The 19855-nt window shown below is 41.7% G+C and overlaps 3 protein-coding genes across 10 annotated transcripts in view; 2 read left to right on the forward strand and 1 right to left on the reverse strand.

Annotated features, from left to right (window-relative positions):
* The window catches only part of STX19 (syntaxin 19), a 32058-nt gene extending 17480 nt beyond the window's left edge, over positions 1-14578 (forward strand). The window contains exons 4-5 of one of the 2 annotated variants that reach the window (XR_012662291.1): positions 617-774; positions 14280-14578. The gene's annotated coding sequence lies outside the window, so the exon portion shown is untranslated. Of the gene's footprint in view, positions 1-616; positions 2311-14279 lie in introns of those variants that run through there. The other variant, XR_012662289.1, reaches the window with a different exon arrangement.
* Positions 1-15293, reverse strand: part of ARL13B (ARF like GTPase 13B) — a 53222-nt gene extending 37929 nt beyond the window's left edge. For 4 of the 6 annotated variants that reach the window (XM_075103456.1, XM_075103430.1, XM_075103475.1 and 1 more), the window contains exons 1-4: positions 14878-15293; positions 9587-9760; positions 7794-7864; positions 4318-4567 (exon numbers count right to left, since the gene is read on the reverse strand). In XM_075103456.1, coding sequence (XP_074959557.1) covers positions 4318-4567; positions 7794-7864; positions 9587-9645 — 380 coding nt within the window. In that variant the 5' untranslated portion in view covers positions 9646-9760; positions 14878-15293. The remainder of the gene's footprint in view (positions 1-4317; positions 4568-7793; positions 7865-9586; positions 9761-14877) is intronic. The other 2 variants (XM_075103439.1, XM_075103466.1) reach the window with 2 other exon arrangements.
* Positions 15294-15696: 403 nt separating this feature from the next.
* Positions 15697-19855, forward strand: part of PROS1 (protein S) — a 33888-nt gene continuing 29729 nt past the window's right edge. For both annotated transcript variants that reach the window (XR_012662281.1, XM_075103410.1), the window contains exon 1: positions 15697-15867. Coding sequence is in view for 1 of the 2 variants with exons in the window: in XM_075103410.1 (XP_074959511.1) it covers positions 15789-15867 (79 nt within the window). In the remaining variant the exon portion in view is untranslated. The remainder of the gene's footprint in view (positions 15868-19855) is intronic.

The raw sequence follows: 19855 nt of genomic DNA on the forward strand, positions 1-19855 counted from the left end.
GCACTGTTCAAATTTAAAAAAAAGTTTAATTTATCTCCTTTCATTAATGACTGTGTGTCAAAGGCTCCCAAGCCTCCCCTGGTCACCATTACGTGTATCACTGTTGAAGTTTCTTCCTATTCTTGGGGGTTTTTTTGGTTTTGTTTTTTTACTACTCCAACTCTACATCAGCAATATATAGAGCAATGGACAAACCTGTCATCATGTCATAGCAATCAACAGGAGAATACTTTTATTTAAATGTTACTATCAGAGATGTTTTTACTGTAATGAACCAGACCTCAGAGTTACAATCAACATTAACTTTTTACAGGAAGACACATACAGTTATCTAAATTAGGATATTTTATTTTCTTTTTTAAATCCTTAAAAATAAAAAGGAGATATATTTAGATAAAGGAACTTCATGATTCAGCATGCATTTCACCCATTACATTGCATCAAAACTTGCTTACCTGAGTAGAAAAAGATTTTTTCCCCACTACTTTTTTTGACCATTTTTGCAAGGAAGGTTAGGTCCTGCAACAACCGTACTGCTGACCTATATCAAATTCATACCGGTAGAAGAGGGAGACCAAAGCTAGTTTTGATTCATTCACTTCACCTATTCTCAAAGGCAACAGACAGCCGAGTACTTCGCTTGTTGCACCACAACCAAACACAGCATGTGCTTACCCGGTCAGAGAGGAAATGCTGAATGGAGGAAGGGAAGAGAAGGAGAAAGAGAGTAAGACTTCAGGAACTACTGAGAGAGGTCAGAGTATGTAAGAAAAGGTGAGTATATTACGGAATGTGTTTATTCATTAGTAAAGGGTTATACAAAGTGTATTTTATTTCCTCTTGGAATTGTTACTGAACTGTTAACACATTTTCTAAAATATTCAACAACAGCACTCTTCTTAATCCAAATCCTAATATTCTGAACACCAGGACCTCTACAAGTAAAAGAGGATAAAAGTTCTAATAAGGATTAATTTACCTAATAGGGAATGTAATTTCTATTTCAAGTTTTTTCTTTTATATATGCTGAAGTAGTCCATGGTACAAAGGCAGATTAGGAAGAGAACTCTGACAGATCAGAATTCTTGTCCAAGGGCAAATTCCTGCCTCCTTACCATTGCTACCACTCCAGTATCAGGCCCTTGCAAGTTTTATTAACTAACAAAGAAAATATTAAAGCAGAGTCACAAATATGATGATAACCTGGTAACTGGAATCTTCCTTTACAAATACATGAATTTAATTGTCTGATGAGCAACCATTTATTTCAAAGGTCTATCTTAGCGAACAGTCATGAAGATCTTATTTTTCCCTGATCCAACTGGCAAAACTAATTTTGTCCAGATAGATGAAAGCACATAAATGCAAAATCAAAAGGCAATTATGCCTTTTTGTTATTATCTACCAAAAGTACACACACTCTCTAAGGCATAAAAGAAACAAAAAACCCGCATACCCAGCAGGTTATTTCAAAGACAAGCAGATGCTGGGTACACACAATGATACACCTGATACTGCATATACAGCAACTTCTGCTGCTGCTTTCAAACTCTGGAATGGACTTGCATCCAGTCTTACAGCATACTTCTATCTACTTCATTGTATAAGATACTGCATATAGCACAACTTAGGGTGAATAACATTAGACTAAAATTCAGTGCTGACTTGAAATTTTGGTACATTGGTTCAATCTATGCTTAAAAATAATTATAAATATCGAGTATAAACATTTTTAATTGTTTTATTCTGATCAAGACACCAATACCTCTGTCAGAACTCTTCAGCGCACACACACTTTGAAGTTATAGCTCACTCCTTTTCATTCCTTTAGTTTAGTTTCTTTCATTAGTTTTTAGGTGACAAATGGAAATTAATAGAACATTAATGAATAAGCACTTTGTATTTAAGCATACAATGTGCATCTACAGACAGCAGAGAGTAAAAAAATTACACCTGTTTTTCTGCATCTCCTTGTTTATTTGAAGTGCTGGAATAACAAAGCCGTAGTCCAGACCAGTGACACACTCACTTGTGGTGTGTGGAAATCCCAGAGAAGGAATCTCTCTCCTCTGGCATGAAATTCTATGAAAAGAGAAGCAGATTGTGCTCTGCACTGCAAGAGCATGGGAGAGAAGGGAATTACTTAAAGTAAACTTCGACTTTCCTGGATTTAATACTCAGCAGTCACTGTATTGTTTTCAGTAAATACTGGCCTTCACAGACACAGGTATAGACTGAAATGCACTAATTAGAGACTTAGCAAGATACTAGGGAACTTACTATTACATAGATATCAAGTACCTCTTTATTAAAAAACAAAAACCAAAACAAAAAATAAACCAAAAGCTGAACATCCTTAGAAAAGGAAAATATTTAAAAAAGGCTAACTTTCTCCACAAATTTGGAAATCTGTTGCCTGTATTCTGCTCAATACCTTTTCAGTTTTCAGTTTTAGGGATTTAAGGGAACAAAGTTTAAGCCACAGAACTCTTATTTGGCAAGTATGAGTGACATGGATTTGCATCTCCCACCAAAGGCATCTTCAGGGAAGGAAAGGTGCATAGGACCAGTTTAATGTCATTTGCTAAGCACCCAGTTTCCATACCACAAACACTAGTGCTTACTGACCAAGCCTCCCCGCTTCACATCTTGCAGGCTTCACAATATAAGGAGTGCTTCAAATACTGGAACAAATTCTAGGGTTTACGTGATTTGAGCGTGCTAAGGGTAGCACAGCTATGCCACGAACACAGACACCAAGCAGAAAACAAAGACAATCCAGGAAAGAATTCATAACTCAAGATGCAGGCTTGTATAGGGAGCGTACAACAAAGAACTATTGGATCCCTCCACAGAACTGGGACACTGCAGGAACAAATTCTGTTCTCACGCGTGATCCTCAATCAATAAGAAGGCAGTAACATCAAGAAACTTAGTCACCATTAGACCAGTTAATACACAGCTACTGACATGGATCAAAAAGCAGGATCAAGTCACAGGGGAGTGAGCGGGCTCTCTGCAGGTACAGCCAGCCACCCAAATAAACTCTATTACAGGATAAAGGCGCAGAGATTTTTATGAAACAAAACAAAACCCTAAAGTTGTATTTATTTAGAAGCATTGCACAGTTGTCAACTGTCACAGTTGCATTTTCAAACAGATCTGAGTTTAACTAACTGCATTAAGTTGGTTTTATTGCCTTCCCTGTACTAATGACATTCAGATAGCAACGGAACTTAAAATGTAATCTATTTTGCAACATATGCACCATCAGCTTGCTGAACTACACTCCACTTTGGTCAAAACAGATTAGCCAGTTTCACCCTCCAACCACCAGAGCATCACTACACTTCTTAAAAGTAGGAGGCCTCTCCTCTTAGCTTTACAGATTCTTTATGGTATCACAGAAATGTTGTGTAATCACTGCATTATGGAAGTCTCATGCCCACCAGACAAAGATATTGTCCTGATAAACCATTTTAAACTTTCATAGTTTACTTTTTAACTTCAAAAAAGTATTTGCTGTCAAAGACCTTTTGTGTGGCTAAATCTAATAAAATCTTATTTCCAATAGTTTACAAAAATAAGTTTTAATCAGAGAAGTTCATAAATATATCTATCCTGTGAAGGAATGCCTGTAGACCTTTTGAAACTTTTTTTTTAGTTAGAACACATGCACTGAAACAAAAGCACAAGCTAACTACCATTAAAGTCAGACTTTAATGACGTTTTGTTGACCATGTATCAGCAGCACCACCATGTGTTAAGTGAACAAGACATTTACTGCTGAGAGATTACTGGTATTGTAGAATATAATCAACCATTTACAATCTAAGTAATCGATGTGGGCCTTAATAGTAACAGTATTTTTACACCATGTTGCTATACCAAACCTCCAAAGCCTTTAACTTATCATACCATTTAGAGTAATTAATTCTAAAGAGAAAAAAAATAACACTAATTATTTTTCTACTGCTAATGAAAGAGAAATAAATATCCCTGAGAAGGTCTAAAAAAGATCTAATATCAGATGCAGTGAATGGATTCAGTGTATCACCATGTACAACTCAAGAGGGAAAAAAAAGACAGACAGGAAGAAAAGGCTTTGCTCATTAGTATGATACTAAAATTGGCATAAGTACTTCAGAAATACTGTAAAACTAATTGTAATATTGCTTAGTGCTAAAGTTACAGTAGTATTAGTGCACTTTAGACTTATGTTTATACTCTACATAAACACTTCTTTAGAAGGTGTATTAAAGGTCAAAATATACAAAATTTCAGGTTATTAGGAGAACATTTATGAACATTACTTACACTAACACAGGCTTTCCTGATATCTTAGGGCTGTTTAAAACTTCTGTCATGGCTTGCTTTGTTTCTTCCATTCTTGCAATGTCACTGGAATCCACAACAAATATTACACCGTAGGACTCAGCATAGTAATTTCTCCAGATATTTCTAATTCGTTTTCCACCTCCTAAATCAAAGATGGTGACTTCAAAGCGTCCCTGTTTAAGATCAATCTTGGAAAATCCGACTGTTGGAGCCACGTCTTCAGGAGACTCTGTCAGAGTTCAAAGAAGAAAGCCTTCAGTATAAAGTGTCCTTAGTTATTTAAAGAGGATTTTATACTGTGATTTGTGTAGCAAAATTCGTATTTCAAAAACACAGAGCAAACCCTCCCTGTTAAGTGACACCATATTGCTAACCACGTGTTTGTATTGGTTTTTTTTTTTACAGTAAGATTTTCCCTCTCCTCAGGTAATTTCAAATTAACACACTAGTCTCTCAACCAGTTATTTTACATTAATGTAGAGAGGAGCACCGGGCAGAAGAAAAAAAAAAAGCACCAAAACCACAGTTTTCAACATTTAACACCACAGTTATATTGCAGTGGTGTTCAGTGTACTGCAGTTTTCACTTTTCACCTCACCACCAACACTCCCATCTGAACAGTTATACAGCATTTGCATGGTATTAATCCAAGTTTGAGAAGGAAAACAAACAAAACAAACAAGACAGTTAATGCATTATGACCTGGGAAGCCTTGTGGTCTGCCAAATTTGTTCTTTATGCCTCACGGTTGCCAGAAGAGCTTAGAAAGTTCAAGGGCCAAGATGAAGTGACTGAAACCATGTTCTTCTGAGATGTAAACTACTTGATTCCCTTTATTCAAGATCAGGCTTTGGTCTTTGTTTATTTTCTGTTTTCAGTTTTTTAGCTTGTCATGCAATATGCTAAAAAAATGTAGCTTTATATTTAATACTTTTGCTTGTTGTCTCCCTTTCTGGAGGGCAAAGAAAGCCTGTCCTTGCCTCATACCACTAACCTGTCTCTGCAGGGGTGAGTTAATTGGATCTTTGCAACTGTTTTATGTAGCTCGGTAGCATAAGGCATGAGAAACAGATGTAAAATTCATCTTGTTGAGAGGAAGAAATGAAGGCATGGTCAAAAGCAGTGAGCTCTGAAGAGCAGTGCAGAAGCTAAATCACCACCAGCCTTCTGCTACCACGTTCCTTTTTTGAGAGAATGCTTCACTCACAGCTGAGGTGGGGGTTCAGAACAGACCCCTTGGCCAGAACAGTGTAAGCCTAGATGCCAGCAAAAGAAGGGTCCGGGACCCCTATTTGTGAAAAACTACAGCTTCAGAACTCCACAGACTTTATTCTGACGAACATTTTGCACTGTGAGCCATAACTACGTGGTCTCACAAGAGAACGAGATGAACATGAAAGCTGGTTAAGGGTGAAAGTTATTGATGGTCAAGAATGTAAGGGGATATTGCTGGAACACCTGCTCCTATTGTATGGTGAGGTCTCCATTAACAGTCTTCAATATAAAAAATAAAGGTTCTGCCATATAAGCTGCAGATCCATTTTAGCAAATATGACTTTGGTGACCATGCTGATTTGCCTAGGTTTAACAGTCCTAAGAACTGAAATATATTTGGTTTCTGCTAAAACCCAGCAATCGTAATTGCAGTCTCCTCCTACAGCTGTATGACTGGTGCACAGCCAAAAATACTGGTTTTATCAACCCTGAAGACTAACTGAAGGTTCTAACCTCTGCAAGCTCTGTTAAGGAAAAAAAAAACCCTATTGTTAACAAAGGCAAGCACTATTCAGGCCCTAGGAAACAGTCACAGAAGTCAGAACTATCTTTTCCTGGAGTTTTCCTTTAGAAATACCCATCTTTATCCCATTTTTTTCCCAGAAGAAAAGGTCTTTTAGAAATAACTGTCACATTTAGCTGATAAAGGCATTAAAGTTGATTTTGAAACCAAATGGAAGGCTAAATAACGAAGGCTGAAAACGCATGTTTTCAGGGCAAAGATTCATTAGCTTACATAACACACGTAAACAGAAAGTCAAGGTGGAGTCTCCAAAGTCTGCCAAAACAGTAAGCACTCTCTTGTTACTACATAAGATGAAAGTTATTGAGAAATACAAACCCACAAGGAATAAAAGAAACCCAAACCACAGAGAATTTTGGGGGGGGTGGTGTTTAAGCCTAAGTTTTATCTCAAATTATATCCTGCTCGCATGTGTCATTGGATGGTGCAAAGTACCCTCCAAAATCAAGCAGTCTCTCACTGAAGTAAGTGCCTGAAAAATTGCTAGCGCTTTTCTGGTGATAAATAATTATATAAAATATGTATCACTAGAACCATTCTTTATGTTATATACATACACATGCAATTTCCTTCTTTTGAAGGTTTTCCTCATTATACACACTTAAAACACCGATTTTTATATAAAGTTTACTGAGTTATGTGCATTACTGGATGATCGCCTGAAAGCAACTTTGCAAGTGCACACACACGTACAAAAAAAAAAAATCAGGTCCACTGATTTCTGAAATGAATACTAAGATGTGAAACACAGAATTAACCAGAATATTTTGTATCATTGCTTTAATTCGAGGTAATTATTGATTAGAATGCGATCTACGGTCTTCAGAGTTTTTGTCCTATGCTTTCTTTCACTTAAAGCCACTGATGGAGACAGATGGCCTGCTTGTAATTACAATGTTCCATCAGCTGTCTATTGAACTTCTGAAAAAACCTTCCTCTAGTCCAAAAATACAATACGATGCTCATGAAATTTAAACAAGAACCCAGAACAGATTTTGTTGCAATTTAGCATTTTGCACAGTTAACAATAAAGTGGCCAACTCAAGGCACATAAGCACTAAGGTACTCTGAACATTTGGTCTTAGCATTTCCAAGATAATTAAACAGCTCTATGGACGATTTTTTTCTGTCTCAGTGGACTAAGAGCTCTAATGCTGCATGGTGCAATGCCTTAAGGGGTGGCTCTCTCCATACTATCTATCCTGCCTCTGCCACTACCTTTGAAAAATACGTAGCAGACCAGTAGCAACTTTGTTGAACTACCACTGGTTTGGTCTATGTTAGCTTACCACGGCGTTACGTGCAGTGGCCAAGGAGCAAACACAAAGCTTGCTCTGCTACTTCTCCTGAGCATGAAGCACGTGACTTGGGGCACCTACTTTCTAAGTCACCCTAGCATGACTTGCCAGATATCAAAAACCAGGATCTTTATGTTTCAAAGGTAAGACCCCTTAATTTTTCTCTCATCTGCAGGTCTTCGCACCATGGGGCTTGTACCAATTCTGGTGGTAAATCACCAAAATTTTCTGTCAAGGGTAAAGGAGGGAGAGATAAACTAGGGACGAAGCAATATTTTTAGATTAAAATGATGGAAAATTAGTAATTATACTCTCTCTTTCAATGCTCCATTTAGATGATAAACAAATTAATTGCTTACCTCCTTGAATTCCCCGGACTGTAGCAGTTTTACCAGCATTATCAAGGCCCACCATTATTAGGGTCACCTTCCTCCATAAGGAGAAAAAAAAAAAAAATTTCAAATCTTTTTTTTCCTCTAGCTAGACATCACTTATTTTATTAAATTTTTAATACGTGCATAACAAATTTACCACAAAGTAGTAGAAAGAATAGGTGTCAAAATACCAAGTAGCAGGCACTGTTAGAATTGTGTATCTGTGTCCAATATATCAAACCATCTAATTAGACAGAACAAGGTATGGAATGAGAAGTCTAATACTGTGCTGTAAGTTTCACATGAGACAATGATTTTGCTTTCAACTTGTATTTGCCTGCTGAAATCTAATTTCATGGTACTGTAAATTTTATCTGTTTTTTTGGTGTGGTCATGGTCTCTTTAACTATTCCTGTAATTTCATTTCCATTCCCCTGCATTTTTACTGTATCCCTGCCTCAAAGTTGCGCCTATACTAGAAATTTATTTCTGTCTCAACTAGTGCATCTGAACAACACTACGCAGTATACAACACTTGTGTAGACAACACTTGTGTAAAATAAGCAGCACTGGTACTCATCAAGCCTTTGTTTCAAGCAGGAGCAATTTACACTGCAAATGTGCACATCAGTAGTACTGAGTATGTACAATAAATTAGGCAACTGGAATACAGGTTAGAATTTATACCAGGATAGGATTTTAAGCAAAGCAGTAGGAAAAACATATCTATGTGTATACCTCAATTGTTCCTCCTCTTTGCAAAGGCTCAGAGGAGCAAAAGGAATTTGCTCAATTTTATGCCCCTTTATGAAAAGGAATACTAAAAACATTGTTATTCCCAGTCTTAAAACTATAATAGCATCATACATGAAGTATAATTTACACAAGTTCTTTTAGAAGAGCCAAACCACTCTGAGAAAAGAACCTGAAAATGAACAGTAGGAACACAGTAAATTATACTTTAACAGTAAGATAAAATTAGAACAACCATGAACATTTATAAACTCACAATTGTCTGTAACACATTGGTGGTGTCAGAAAGCTATTCAATCCAATATAGTCTTTTGAACAGCAGCACCTTCTGTAAAAGCTAAACTATGTAGAATTGAAGAAAAGAACAAATCCTCCTATATGAGCATGAAGTATAAATAAGTGTGGTGTATCCTTTATTTCCCTTCCCCATAGTTTGCAAATAGTTTGAAACAAACCATGCACTACCTGTGCGTCTCTGCTAATTGGAGGGGAAAGAATGCAGGATGTCAAAATAAAAGCAAAAGAAACAAATGAGGACAGCGGAATTCCATAAGTGAGAATGGATCACCAGGCTACCCACAAAACGCAGTATTAAGATACTTAGATAATACACTGGGCTACAGTCTACTCTTGACAACAAAGTGTTTTATCACATTACACTTCAGAATGTCAAAATGCAGAAACCAAACCAGTAAATGAAAACCTAAAAAGCTTTACATAAATGTTCTAGCATCACCCCATAATGCTCAACTTGAGGGAACAGTATGAAAAGGACAATATTTTGAACTTTATATTTTCCTGGAGTCAGATAAAAAGTACCTGAATTAGAGACGATTAACATTTGATTTTTAAGTTCAGAAGATGTATTGATTCCCTCTTGGGGGAAAAAAAATGATGGATTTTATCTTAGAATTAAAAATACAGATGAATGTTATATAGCCAATAAAGTAAAACATAGGTGAGAGGACATGAAATACAGCTTGGGAAGCTGAGCACAGAAATGTAAAATATTTTCAGATCTTTACCTGACAGGTTCCTGCCACCGTTTTAACCAGCTGCAGCAATTGGCCATTAGACTGAACATCCCTCTTCACTAGCCATCCAGAGCCACGAAAGCTACAGAAACAATGTGGACAGGCCAGAACAACCCAAGAATACCGGGGGAGAGACTGCAGAGGCCCAGTGTTGTCTTGTCACTGCTAGCAAGAAAGGAAAAAAAAAGAAAGAGACGTGTAGTTAGCCCCTATGTATAACCAAAGCAAGCCATTTCCCTAGCAGCAGCCTGTCTATTTAGAATGTGTCATATTCAGTCAGCCCCATGACGGTCTCATCATGTCTTTCACTTTTCCATCCTCTCACATTTCATCTGCCCCATTTTACATATCTGGGCAGCAACAACACAGTACCCACACAAAATAATAATGCAAGACCACTGCACATAAGGAAACCTGCAAATTAGAGCAGTAAGACACATCAAGCTATGAAATTCCAGTGCTTGCCTCTCTAATACATCCCACAGCTCTGCTGATTGACAGAAAATAAGGACCAATTTCAAGCATGAGTAAGTCTTGTAAGAACATAACAGGATAAGACATTAAAGGCAAAGAATGTTCTACCTGTTAAGAATATTCATATAACTGGCAATTTCTTTTACACAAAAAGATCCCACAGCAAGGAAACAGGGTTCTCTAGTGAGCAGTTTGAGGAACTGGTGACTTAATATCTAGTAATTGTCACTAAGTTAAATAGAAGCATCAAGTACTTCCATCATTTTACCGACCCACTTTCTACTCTTCAAGCTAGAGAAAAACAGAGAATATTCCTCTTTCTGATGTTGCTCTGTGGAACAAACAATGGAGAACTGTGCGATCACGTGCATGTTCATTTCTTTGTATGCACACTTAGCTATGAAACAGTAAAGCCCACACAAATCATGCAGTAAAGTGCACAGAGATGCAAAAGCTTTAAAACTCTCTTAGTTATTCAGCTACAGTAATGCTACTGCGAGTAACAGTAGTTATTCAGGTAAAGGCCTTTTACCAGCAAGCTTTGGGCAATTTTACTTCACAAGTTCAAATCCACAGCCTCCCTGGTAGGATGATGTACCGAGGCTGGCTGCTATTTTCTTCACAGCACCCTGTACGGTGCTGTGCTTTGTAATTTTGGCTAAAATGCTGCTGATAACACACAAATATTTTGACTATTAGTGGACAGTGCTTGCACAGCACTGCGGCTTTCTCTCTTTCCCACTCTGCCCTGTCCCCCTCTCCCCCCAGCCAGCAGCTGGGGTGGGCAAGAGGTTGGGAGGCAACACAGCCAGGACAGCCAGCCCCAACTGAGCAGAAGGATATTCCATACCATATGATGTTGTGCCCAGCAAAAAATAGCTCAGGGAAAAGAGGAGGAAGGCAGAATGTTCATGGTTATTGCATTTCTTGTCCTAAGCAGCCGTTAAACATGCTGAGGCCCTGCTTTCTGGAAAATGGCTGAACATCTGCCAACTGATGGGAAGTAGTGATTAATTCCTCTTTTTGCTCTGCTTGAGCATGCAGTCTTTGCTCTCTCCATTAAACTGCCATTATCTCTATCCACAAATCTTCGCATCTTCCTTCTATCTTCTCCCCATCCTGTGGGAGAGGGAAGTGAGCAAGTCACTGGGTGTGTGTTTAGCTCATGGGCAGGGTCAACCCACCACAGTCCTTCTTGGTGCTCAGTGTGGGGCTAAAGACAATGACAGCCTTGATCAGAGCACGTAATAGTTGTTAATTGGCCAGCTCCTCTGCTGGTCACTGAGCTTGCTTACTGCACTGCATATTAGAGTCCAGCGCTTGTTAGTGGCTGGAAAAGGCTGTGTAGGTTGCTCCTACCCTGGGACTTGGCAAAGCCATTCGTGAGATTATGTTTGCTCAAGTGCATTTGGTGGGTAATGTGGAAGGATGGGGAAATCCAGCATGTATCTCAAGGAGATTTAAACTTGGGGGAAAATAACCCATGATTTGAGTTGCATGTTACAGAAACCACTTGAACCAAAGGAGGATGCGCCTCATGAGGAACCAGGTGAGTATGGTGGCAACTTTACACCTCAATATGAGAAAAACTTCTTCACTGTGAGGGTGACAGAGCAGGGGCACAGGCTGCCCAGGGAGGGTGTGCAGTCTCCTTCCCCAGAGACATTCAAAACCTGCCTGGGTGCGTTCCTGTGCCCCCTGCTCTGGGTGTGCCTGCTCAAGCAGGGGGGATGGACAAGATGATCTCCAGAGGTCCCTTCCAACCCCTACCTTTCTGTGATCCTGTGACTCAACTCAAGTGGGTCTTGGCACCCAACAGTCTAAAATGCCACTTTCCCTGTCCTAAGCGACCATCTCCAGAGATGGAGCCCAAGTCATCAAATGTTCTGATTCAGGGAAGCAAGGTGGGGGCACAGGGGGAGCTAAGGAATAGAGGAATAATATCCATGCATATATTATGGGACAGGGGGTGGTGGTTAATGATATACCAATCTCTCCTTCAGAGACCATCGCAACCCTTGCAGAAGGAATGTGCGCTACCACCTCAGCTCATAGGCTCATATCATCTTAACTCACATTTTCCATCAGCAACTTCAGCTAAAAAAAAAAAAAAAAAAGAAACCAACTGGATTCATATCTGAGCAACTGAGATGTAGACAGATATTCCCTACTGCTAATCTTGCCTCCATGAGCAGATTGAGAGTAGTAACCTTTTGAATTATCACAGCACGTTTCCTAAAGCTTGTTTCTCAAAATTCCTTTTTTTAAAACAAACAAGTTCCTTTCATATTTTATATTATAACTAACCTCAACCTAAGGTAATTTTAAATTATGCAGAAAACTGAATTATTAAATATTATAACTTTCCAAAGTTGTCATCTTCCCAACTTAGACCAATAAAAAAGTGGAAAAAAAATTGAGGAACTATCCCTAATGAATATATTTTGTCCCTAATAAACTATGGTGGTTTAGATAATTTATACAGGTAGGAACTGAGAACTGATCTTATGAAGCTGCTGTATTCAAGTACACCCTTGTGCGGATCTGCTATCCATTCAATATCACAAACAGGTCAGATTTCTTCTACAGCAGAGAAACAGATACTCTTTAAATATTTATATTCCATTATACAAGAGCACCTGAGAATAGCTTCTCCATGGGAGAGCTCAATGTGTGAAAAACGTAAGTTCCTAATAAGGAGAGCAAGATGATTGCAACTATTACAAGTAGTAAAATCAGTCTTTGAAGAATCAAAAAAAACCCAACAACCAAACTTAAAAAAAAACTCATATGGAGTACAGTGTGGTACCTCAACCCACAAGCAAGTACCAACTAAGCTAACTTTGAGAACATGGCTACACAAATTTTCAGCTAGTTACGCTGAAAAGAAAATTTAACAGCTCAATAAACAATGGACTGACAAAAGTGTGACATTTTCAGTGCCTGAGCATCATCACAGAACAATTCCCATATGATACAGATTGTCTTGCTTTGCAAATTGTCACAAAATTGCTGTAAAGGACAAATATGCCCCATAGCATTCAGATGGGATTAACTCCTTGTTAAAGAGTGAAGAGCAGAGGACGACTATGTCCTAGCAGAGAAATCTTGTTTAAATACAAAAGCACAAAGTGGGGTGGGCGGAAGGTGACAAAGAAGATAAAAAAAATTCCAAAACATGTCACTATAGAAAGAAGGGGCATTCAACACTGCCGAGAAAATGACAGTAGGGAGGCAAATCACATTGTGTTATGCCATTCTGGAGAGACTGCATTTCTTTAATTAGCAATAGACAAAAAAATTGATCTCTGAAATAGGTATGGAACACACTACGTGTATTTCTTATGTTGCACTAACAACATTCAGAAGTTGTTCCAGATATCATATCTGTCAGCTTGAACTCTTTGTGCTTGTTGAGGTTAAGCAAAACCAACATACCCACAGCTCAGAAATATGTAAAACCAAGTAGCTAAGCTAGTATACCATTTAGCTAGCAAGCCAGCACAAGTGTAAAGGACTAAGAATGTCAAAGATCCCATTTTTAGGTAAGAGAACAGAAAAAGTGTACTACATAGGCTAGGAAAAACATGACAGATAACTGTATTTACTTTTTATACTCTAGATTTAGAGCTACTCAGCAGCCTGCATGCTATGTGATCCAAAGTACTGGGTACCAGCAAGTCTGACATCCAAAGTCATCTGATGAATAAGTTTATCTCCTTCCACATAGAAGCACAAAACAAGCATCGTTTTACACATTTCACTATCAGAGTTTACAGTACATGTTCTGCCTTTGGTAGAGGTTTTATGGTTGAGAATTTTTTCACTATTATATCAACCTCTCACTTTCCTTAATATATACTTTTCCTTAAGACAAGCCATTTTAGGCTGACCCTCCTCAAAGAATCAGAGAATCATTCCAATAAGGTTGGAAAAGACCTCTAAAATCATCAAGTCCAACCGTCAACCCAACACTACCATGTCTCCTAAACCATGTCACAAAGTACTGTGTCTACACGTCCAGGGGATGGTGGACTCCACCACATCTCTGGGCAGCCTGTTCCAATGCCTGACCACTATTTCAGTAAAGAAACTTTTCCCAATATCCAAAAAAGTTTCATACCATAAAGTTTAATTATTTAGCTTCCTACAATTATGCTCGTTTGAATTTTAAGAACATAGTAATTTAGTTGTATTATATTTTGAACAGCAAACCTAGCGATTGAGCAGTGAAGAAGGCATATTCAGCAAAACTCTGAACACCATCCTCTCTGCCAAAGTTGCAGCGTAGTTAACAAGTGCAAGAAGCACGAGCAAGAACTGTAACGTCTTGAAAGCCTGAAGAAGCATACAACTGTTTGTGAAAAACAGCTCTGAGACCATCAGCTCTTCTGCAGAGAAAAGCTACTACAAGACGAGCCGTTCAAGTCAGTTTCCGTGCTTTCCAGCCATGTTCCCACCGTTCTTGCGTTTCCAGAAAAGAAGCAGCACTAAAATCCAGTGACTTTGGCTGAGGCGTGTTTTTTCTGCTTGTCTCTTCCACTGTGGCCGTACTTTGTTGTTGTTGCTGATTTTAACCAACGTTTCAGGGACAATCTACTCTGTGATGCTTAAAGCCTTCCGCGCGGGCTGCCGAACGCCCGCAGCCCCAGGCCGCCGTTGCGGACGCACACCCCTGCGTTTTATCCGGCGAGACCGGAGCGGAGCTGGAAGAAGCCGGACCCGCGCCCCGCCAGCCAGGACCCGAGCCTGCCGGGCGGCCCCTCCGCCGCGACGGCCCCCCACGCCCCGCCGACAGCAACACTTACTCCGGTCCCTCGCCGGAGGGGCGAGCACCTGAGGACGGCGCCCCACGAAGGCCCCGGGCCGGCGGCCGGCTGCGCACGGCGCTAGAGGGAGAGCAGGCCCCGGCGGCCCCGCGGGCACGGTCCGCACCACCAGCCGCGGCGCCAGGACGGAGCGTTGCCCCGGGCGACTGGAGGCTGCGGCCGAACGCGGAGACCGGGGGCGGGGGGGAGGGGGCGGCCACGGCGCTCGGCTGGGCTCCACCGCGGCCGCTCCGGGGTCACGTGCCCGGCTCACGCGCAGCCGCCCATTGGTCCAAACCCAGATCTCCGAGGCAGTGGGGACGCGTAACCGGGCCCGTAACCCCGAGTTACCGCTAACGGCGGGCGGAAAGGGACAAACTTGCCGGCAGCGGCGGAGCGCGAAGGAAGGCAGCGCCGACCCTCGAGAGGGGAAGCGGGAGAGGCCAGGCCCGCCGCTAGCCAATAGGAGCGCGCGGCTCCCTCGGTGCCTGCAACAGGACCAGCCAATCAGCTGCAAGGGAGCGAGAAGGGAACCCTCCCACCTCAGCCCCCCTGCCCGAAACCCGGCGGCGGCGCAACCTTACTGTGCCGTCGGGGCGAGCTTCTCCTGGCTTTGTGCCCTCCCGCTCGCTGTGCGCGGCGCACCAGGAGCCGCTCTCGGGGGAGGATGCCCGCGGGTCCCCGGCGCCACCACCCCCCCGGGCCGCCCCGCCGCTCGGTCCGGCCGCGGCGCTGCCCCCGGCGCCCCCTTGACGCCCCCGTAGGGCAGCGCTGCCCAGCCCCGGCCCGGCCTCCCCGCCCCGCTGCCCCTCCCTCCCGCCCCCTGAGGCTCGTTCGGCCCCGGCCGCCGCGCGGAGGAGGTGCAGCGCAGTCACGGCGCCGCGCTCGGCCCCGGCAGCCCCCCGGTAGCGATGAGGCCGCGATGCCGGCGGTGCCTCCCGCTGCTGGCGGGCCTGGCGGTGGCCATCGCCCTCGCGGAGGCCGCGACCTGTGAGTAGGGGCGGGGGGTGGGTGGGGGGTGTCCGTTAGCGCCTCTCGTGCTCCCAACCGCCCGCCCCTCAGCGCCGAGGGGCCGGCGCCGGTCCCCGTGGGCGTAAGGATAGGGGTGGCGCGGGCGGCCGCCGCAGCAGCGGGGCGAGAGCCGGCCCTCCCCACCGGCCCGGTGGATCGCGTCCTCCCTCCCCGGGTGGGTGCCTCTGAGCCACCGCGGGTGGCTGAGGTGGGCCGGCCTCTCGAAGGCCGCCGTTACTCTTGGGGCAGCCGAGCTGTAACTTGGTGGTGGACGCGGCTCCGAAGGTGCTCGCGGCCGGGGCGCAGCTGTGCGGCTCCGGAAAGCATGCCTTCGGACCGCTCTCCGTTCGCTTGGGAGATAAATAGCCGGTAGATCACAGTCTCGGGAGAGTGGCGTTATTGTGGAGTCCAGGCAAAGAGCCCTGACTCTTGCTAAGTTCAGACCTATCCGCCCGGGTAAGAACTACTCGCTCTCACGTATAGATTAAAAAAAATCAAAGCTTCTGTCTTTGACACAAAAGTCTGAGCTTAGTACTAAAAGAAGACTCTGTATCTAGAACAAGCAGAATTGCAGCTCAAAGTAAGCCAGTTTCTGACGTGTCTTACTAATGATTAAACAGGTAAAAAAACAAACCCTAATGTTTACTAGTCAGACTTCTGTTCGAATGCTAGGGATTCGGACTATGAAGGGAATGGTACAGAAAGACGAAAGTTCATTTTATAACTTATTTTTGAACAGGTCCTAAAAATAAATTGTCTACTAAATCTTTTCTCATGTTCGTGTCTCTGTTTTCATCACGCTTTCAGTTCCATTTATCTCCCCCATTGCATACCTTGTCAGTTTTTTCTTTTATGAAATTAAAAGTGGGAAATTAGAAGATGTCCTACTCATGCAAGATTTCTGTGGCCTATGTAGTCCAGTTTCCTATCCCTGGCCCTGAACAATGCCAGAGATATTTGGGACAGGTTAAAAAAAAAAAAAAAAGGAAAAGAAACACTAGAAAGATCTTAATAATGTAGCTTGTACCACTCAAAAATTATAAAGGAAAGTTGCCTCTGCTAGTTGCCTTTTACTGCAGCTGCATTTAGTCCAACATCCAGCGAGGGACAAGTTTTAGATAAGATGGAGACGGCACAGGCAAACATTAACAGTTGGTTGGCTTTATTTTGTTGGCTGCATAAAGTTTATTTCACTGTTGAGCATTTTGGGAGACTCTAGTCACTGGAATTATGGAACTCATTACAGTATAAAAGCTGTACAGTTAAGATAAAGCCACTCTCTACAGTGGCATCACATTTCTTTTTCAGTTTATTGGGTCTTCTCAGTTTCTGAGAGCGAGCGAAGGTAGGCTACAGCTGCTTTCTACGACTGGGGTATTAGGTAAGCAGCTCTAAGCTGTGTTTAACTAGCCCACTTAAGACAGGTTGCATCTGCACTACAAAACAGCTGTAAGGAACCACTCAATCTCATCCTCTCCCCCATTATTTTTCTTTTTCTGTAGCATTACTTCTAGACAAGTACTTGACAAGTAGTCACTGCACAGTGTCTGTACAACACCTGTTGAAATCATAGCTGGGATTTCCATGAGGCTTCAGTGACAATCAAATTAAGCACACCAAGGTCATGAGGGTTAACTATTGGTTTGACAGGGACAAGTGTGCTGGAGTTCTGTGTAATCAGACTGGCAGCAGTAGCAGTGAGGCTTGGTTGGTTTGCTTTTTTGTAAAGGACCTATCATAATCTTTGTAAGGAAAAAACAGTTGAATAAATACACTACTAAATCTATGCATGTGAATTGAAGTATTTGCAATAAAAACACGGAATTTGCACTGAGTTGCATGTCTTATTTAAACTCAAAAGTCATAGGAGATCAGCTTTAGAGAAGGGTAGTCTGCTGTGATGTAGGGGAATAGACCTTCTTTCCATTACCCCACTGTATTCAAAACATGAAGTAGGTAGTGTTAGATCGGGTGTAATGCCCTCAAGAACACTGCACTTACTTGGAATTTTCTGGCACTTTGTTTACTGAAAAAGTGTGTCAAAATGAGAATCATGTAGCTGATGGGCAAACCAAGATTGTTTAAAGTCAGCTGTGAATTGGGCCTTGCCTCCACCACAGAGCCTCTGCCCCAAAGCTGTGCCGGCATGCTTATGCTGGTCCTAACCTCTAACATAAACAAAATCGGCAGGTGCAATGCAGGGTTTTACTGTTTTGTTGTCACTCCTGTTGCCTCAGAACAGACAGACTTTGTGCATACTTCATATTAGTCTGCTTCTGTGTAGTGACAAATACAGCCGTTTACCCAAATTAGTTAAAATTATACTGCTAGTAACAGTTGGCAATAAATAAACTATCAAAATGTTTTTCTGCTTTCTGACATGGTTATGGTTCAGAAGAGTTCTCACAGGGCCCTTCTTATCCTGGCATCTTGCCATACTTTTTGCCAGTCTCCCAGCAGACAATATGATAGTGGTGGGCACACGGATAGAGAAGAAAGGTCTATGAGATGCACATCATCGCTCTTCCAAACTGCTGTATGAAGGATACGTAACAGCCAGAGAATGCAATTTCAGCTCTTGAAATATGTTGTTACCAGCCCTTGCCTGAGGTATGCTTAAGGAATGCCTTAAGATTTGTGAAAGTGGAAAAGAGTAGAAGAAGAAAGCAGGCTTGGATCATTCCTTTTGTGCCAAGAATTTCTGGAAAGGTGGGCCCAGAAAGTAAGACTTTCCTTTCTCCAAGCAGTTTCCTTGAGGATCAGTTTTATCTTACAGAGTTTTTCCATGTTCCAGTAAGACTGCCTCCATGTAGATCAACATGTAAATAAGAAATGAAACCTCAAATACCAGACCATTGCTTGCTCCTATACTTAGTGACAGGGAAGGGCACAAGCTGACTTCTCCTTGCATTTCTAAGCAACTTGCTGGTTGCTGTCTGAGATAAAGATGTGCTTCAAAACTTTGGAGGTATGCTGTAGGATATCCACCTTATGCTCAGGAAATCTTACCTATTGCCTTACCAGAAAGATTAGTCTTACCAGAATGAAAGCGAATAGATGATTTGAAGTGACAAGCTTATCCCACATCAAATACGTTTAGGATGCTGTAACAGAAGGGTTTCTTCAGGTCATTATCCAACATTGCAGCACTTCAGAGTGCTTCGGTTGTGTTCCCCATCACTCGATAGAGACCTTTAGTAATGTGTTTAGGATGGTATCGTTTTAATTACATCTGTTACCTGAAAGCTGTTCTCCTCCAAGTTCTGGGCCTCGTTAACTGTTCTTTCTAAGAAGCCTTTTAAGTTTTTTTCTTTCCTGTTAGTGCACAAACACTGGGAGGCTGTTCTCTGACACTTGGCTGCTGGCATATCTCATAAAGGTGCTCTGGGTTTGAGGTATTACATGCTTATAAACAGCCCTGAACTGATTATGTCTGCTTGAATTGTTCTTGGTAGACTAGTGATGAATATATATGTAATACCATATCTGGTTTGCACTGCAGGTGTCATGACCCTTACACAGTTGTGCCAGTCTGCAAGGTTAAGTTGTAGGCAGGCATAGAAGTGTGGTGCTCACTAGTTAACATATGTCAGCTGTGCTCTTTAACCCTATGAACTGGACTTTTTCCAGTTATGCTTATCCATTTTTCTCTTAATCACAAGGTATGCCCAAAAGTTAAGCTAACAAGGCAGTCTAGTTTAGTTGCTGTACCTGGGGAGTTGTGTGCTCTACAAAGAACATCAAAGCCAACAGACATCTGTAATTTTTAATATAATTTCTCAACTCACATTGTTTGCCATTTGTGTAAAATCAATAAAATGGCAATAACAAGATACATGAAAATTAAGTAATGACACATAACATGGTGGATCTGAAATATAAAAGTTAGCTGGGATTGTATTTTATCCTGGCATAAAGTGAATCTGTAGGTTGTTTGCCTTGATATTTCTCAGGACATCGCACCAGG

The sequence above is a fragment of the Phalacrocorax aristotelis genome, chromosome 1 (genome assembly GCF_949628215.1).
Source record: "Phalacrocorax aristotelis chromosome 1, bGulAri2.1, whole genome shotgun sequence".
Classification (NCBI taxonomy): domain Eukaryota; kingdom Metazoa; phylum Chordata; class Aves; order Suliformes; family Phalacrocoracidae; genus Phalacrocorax; species Phalacrocorax aristotelis.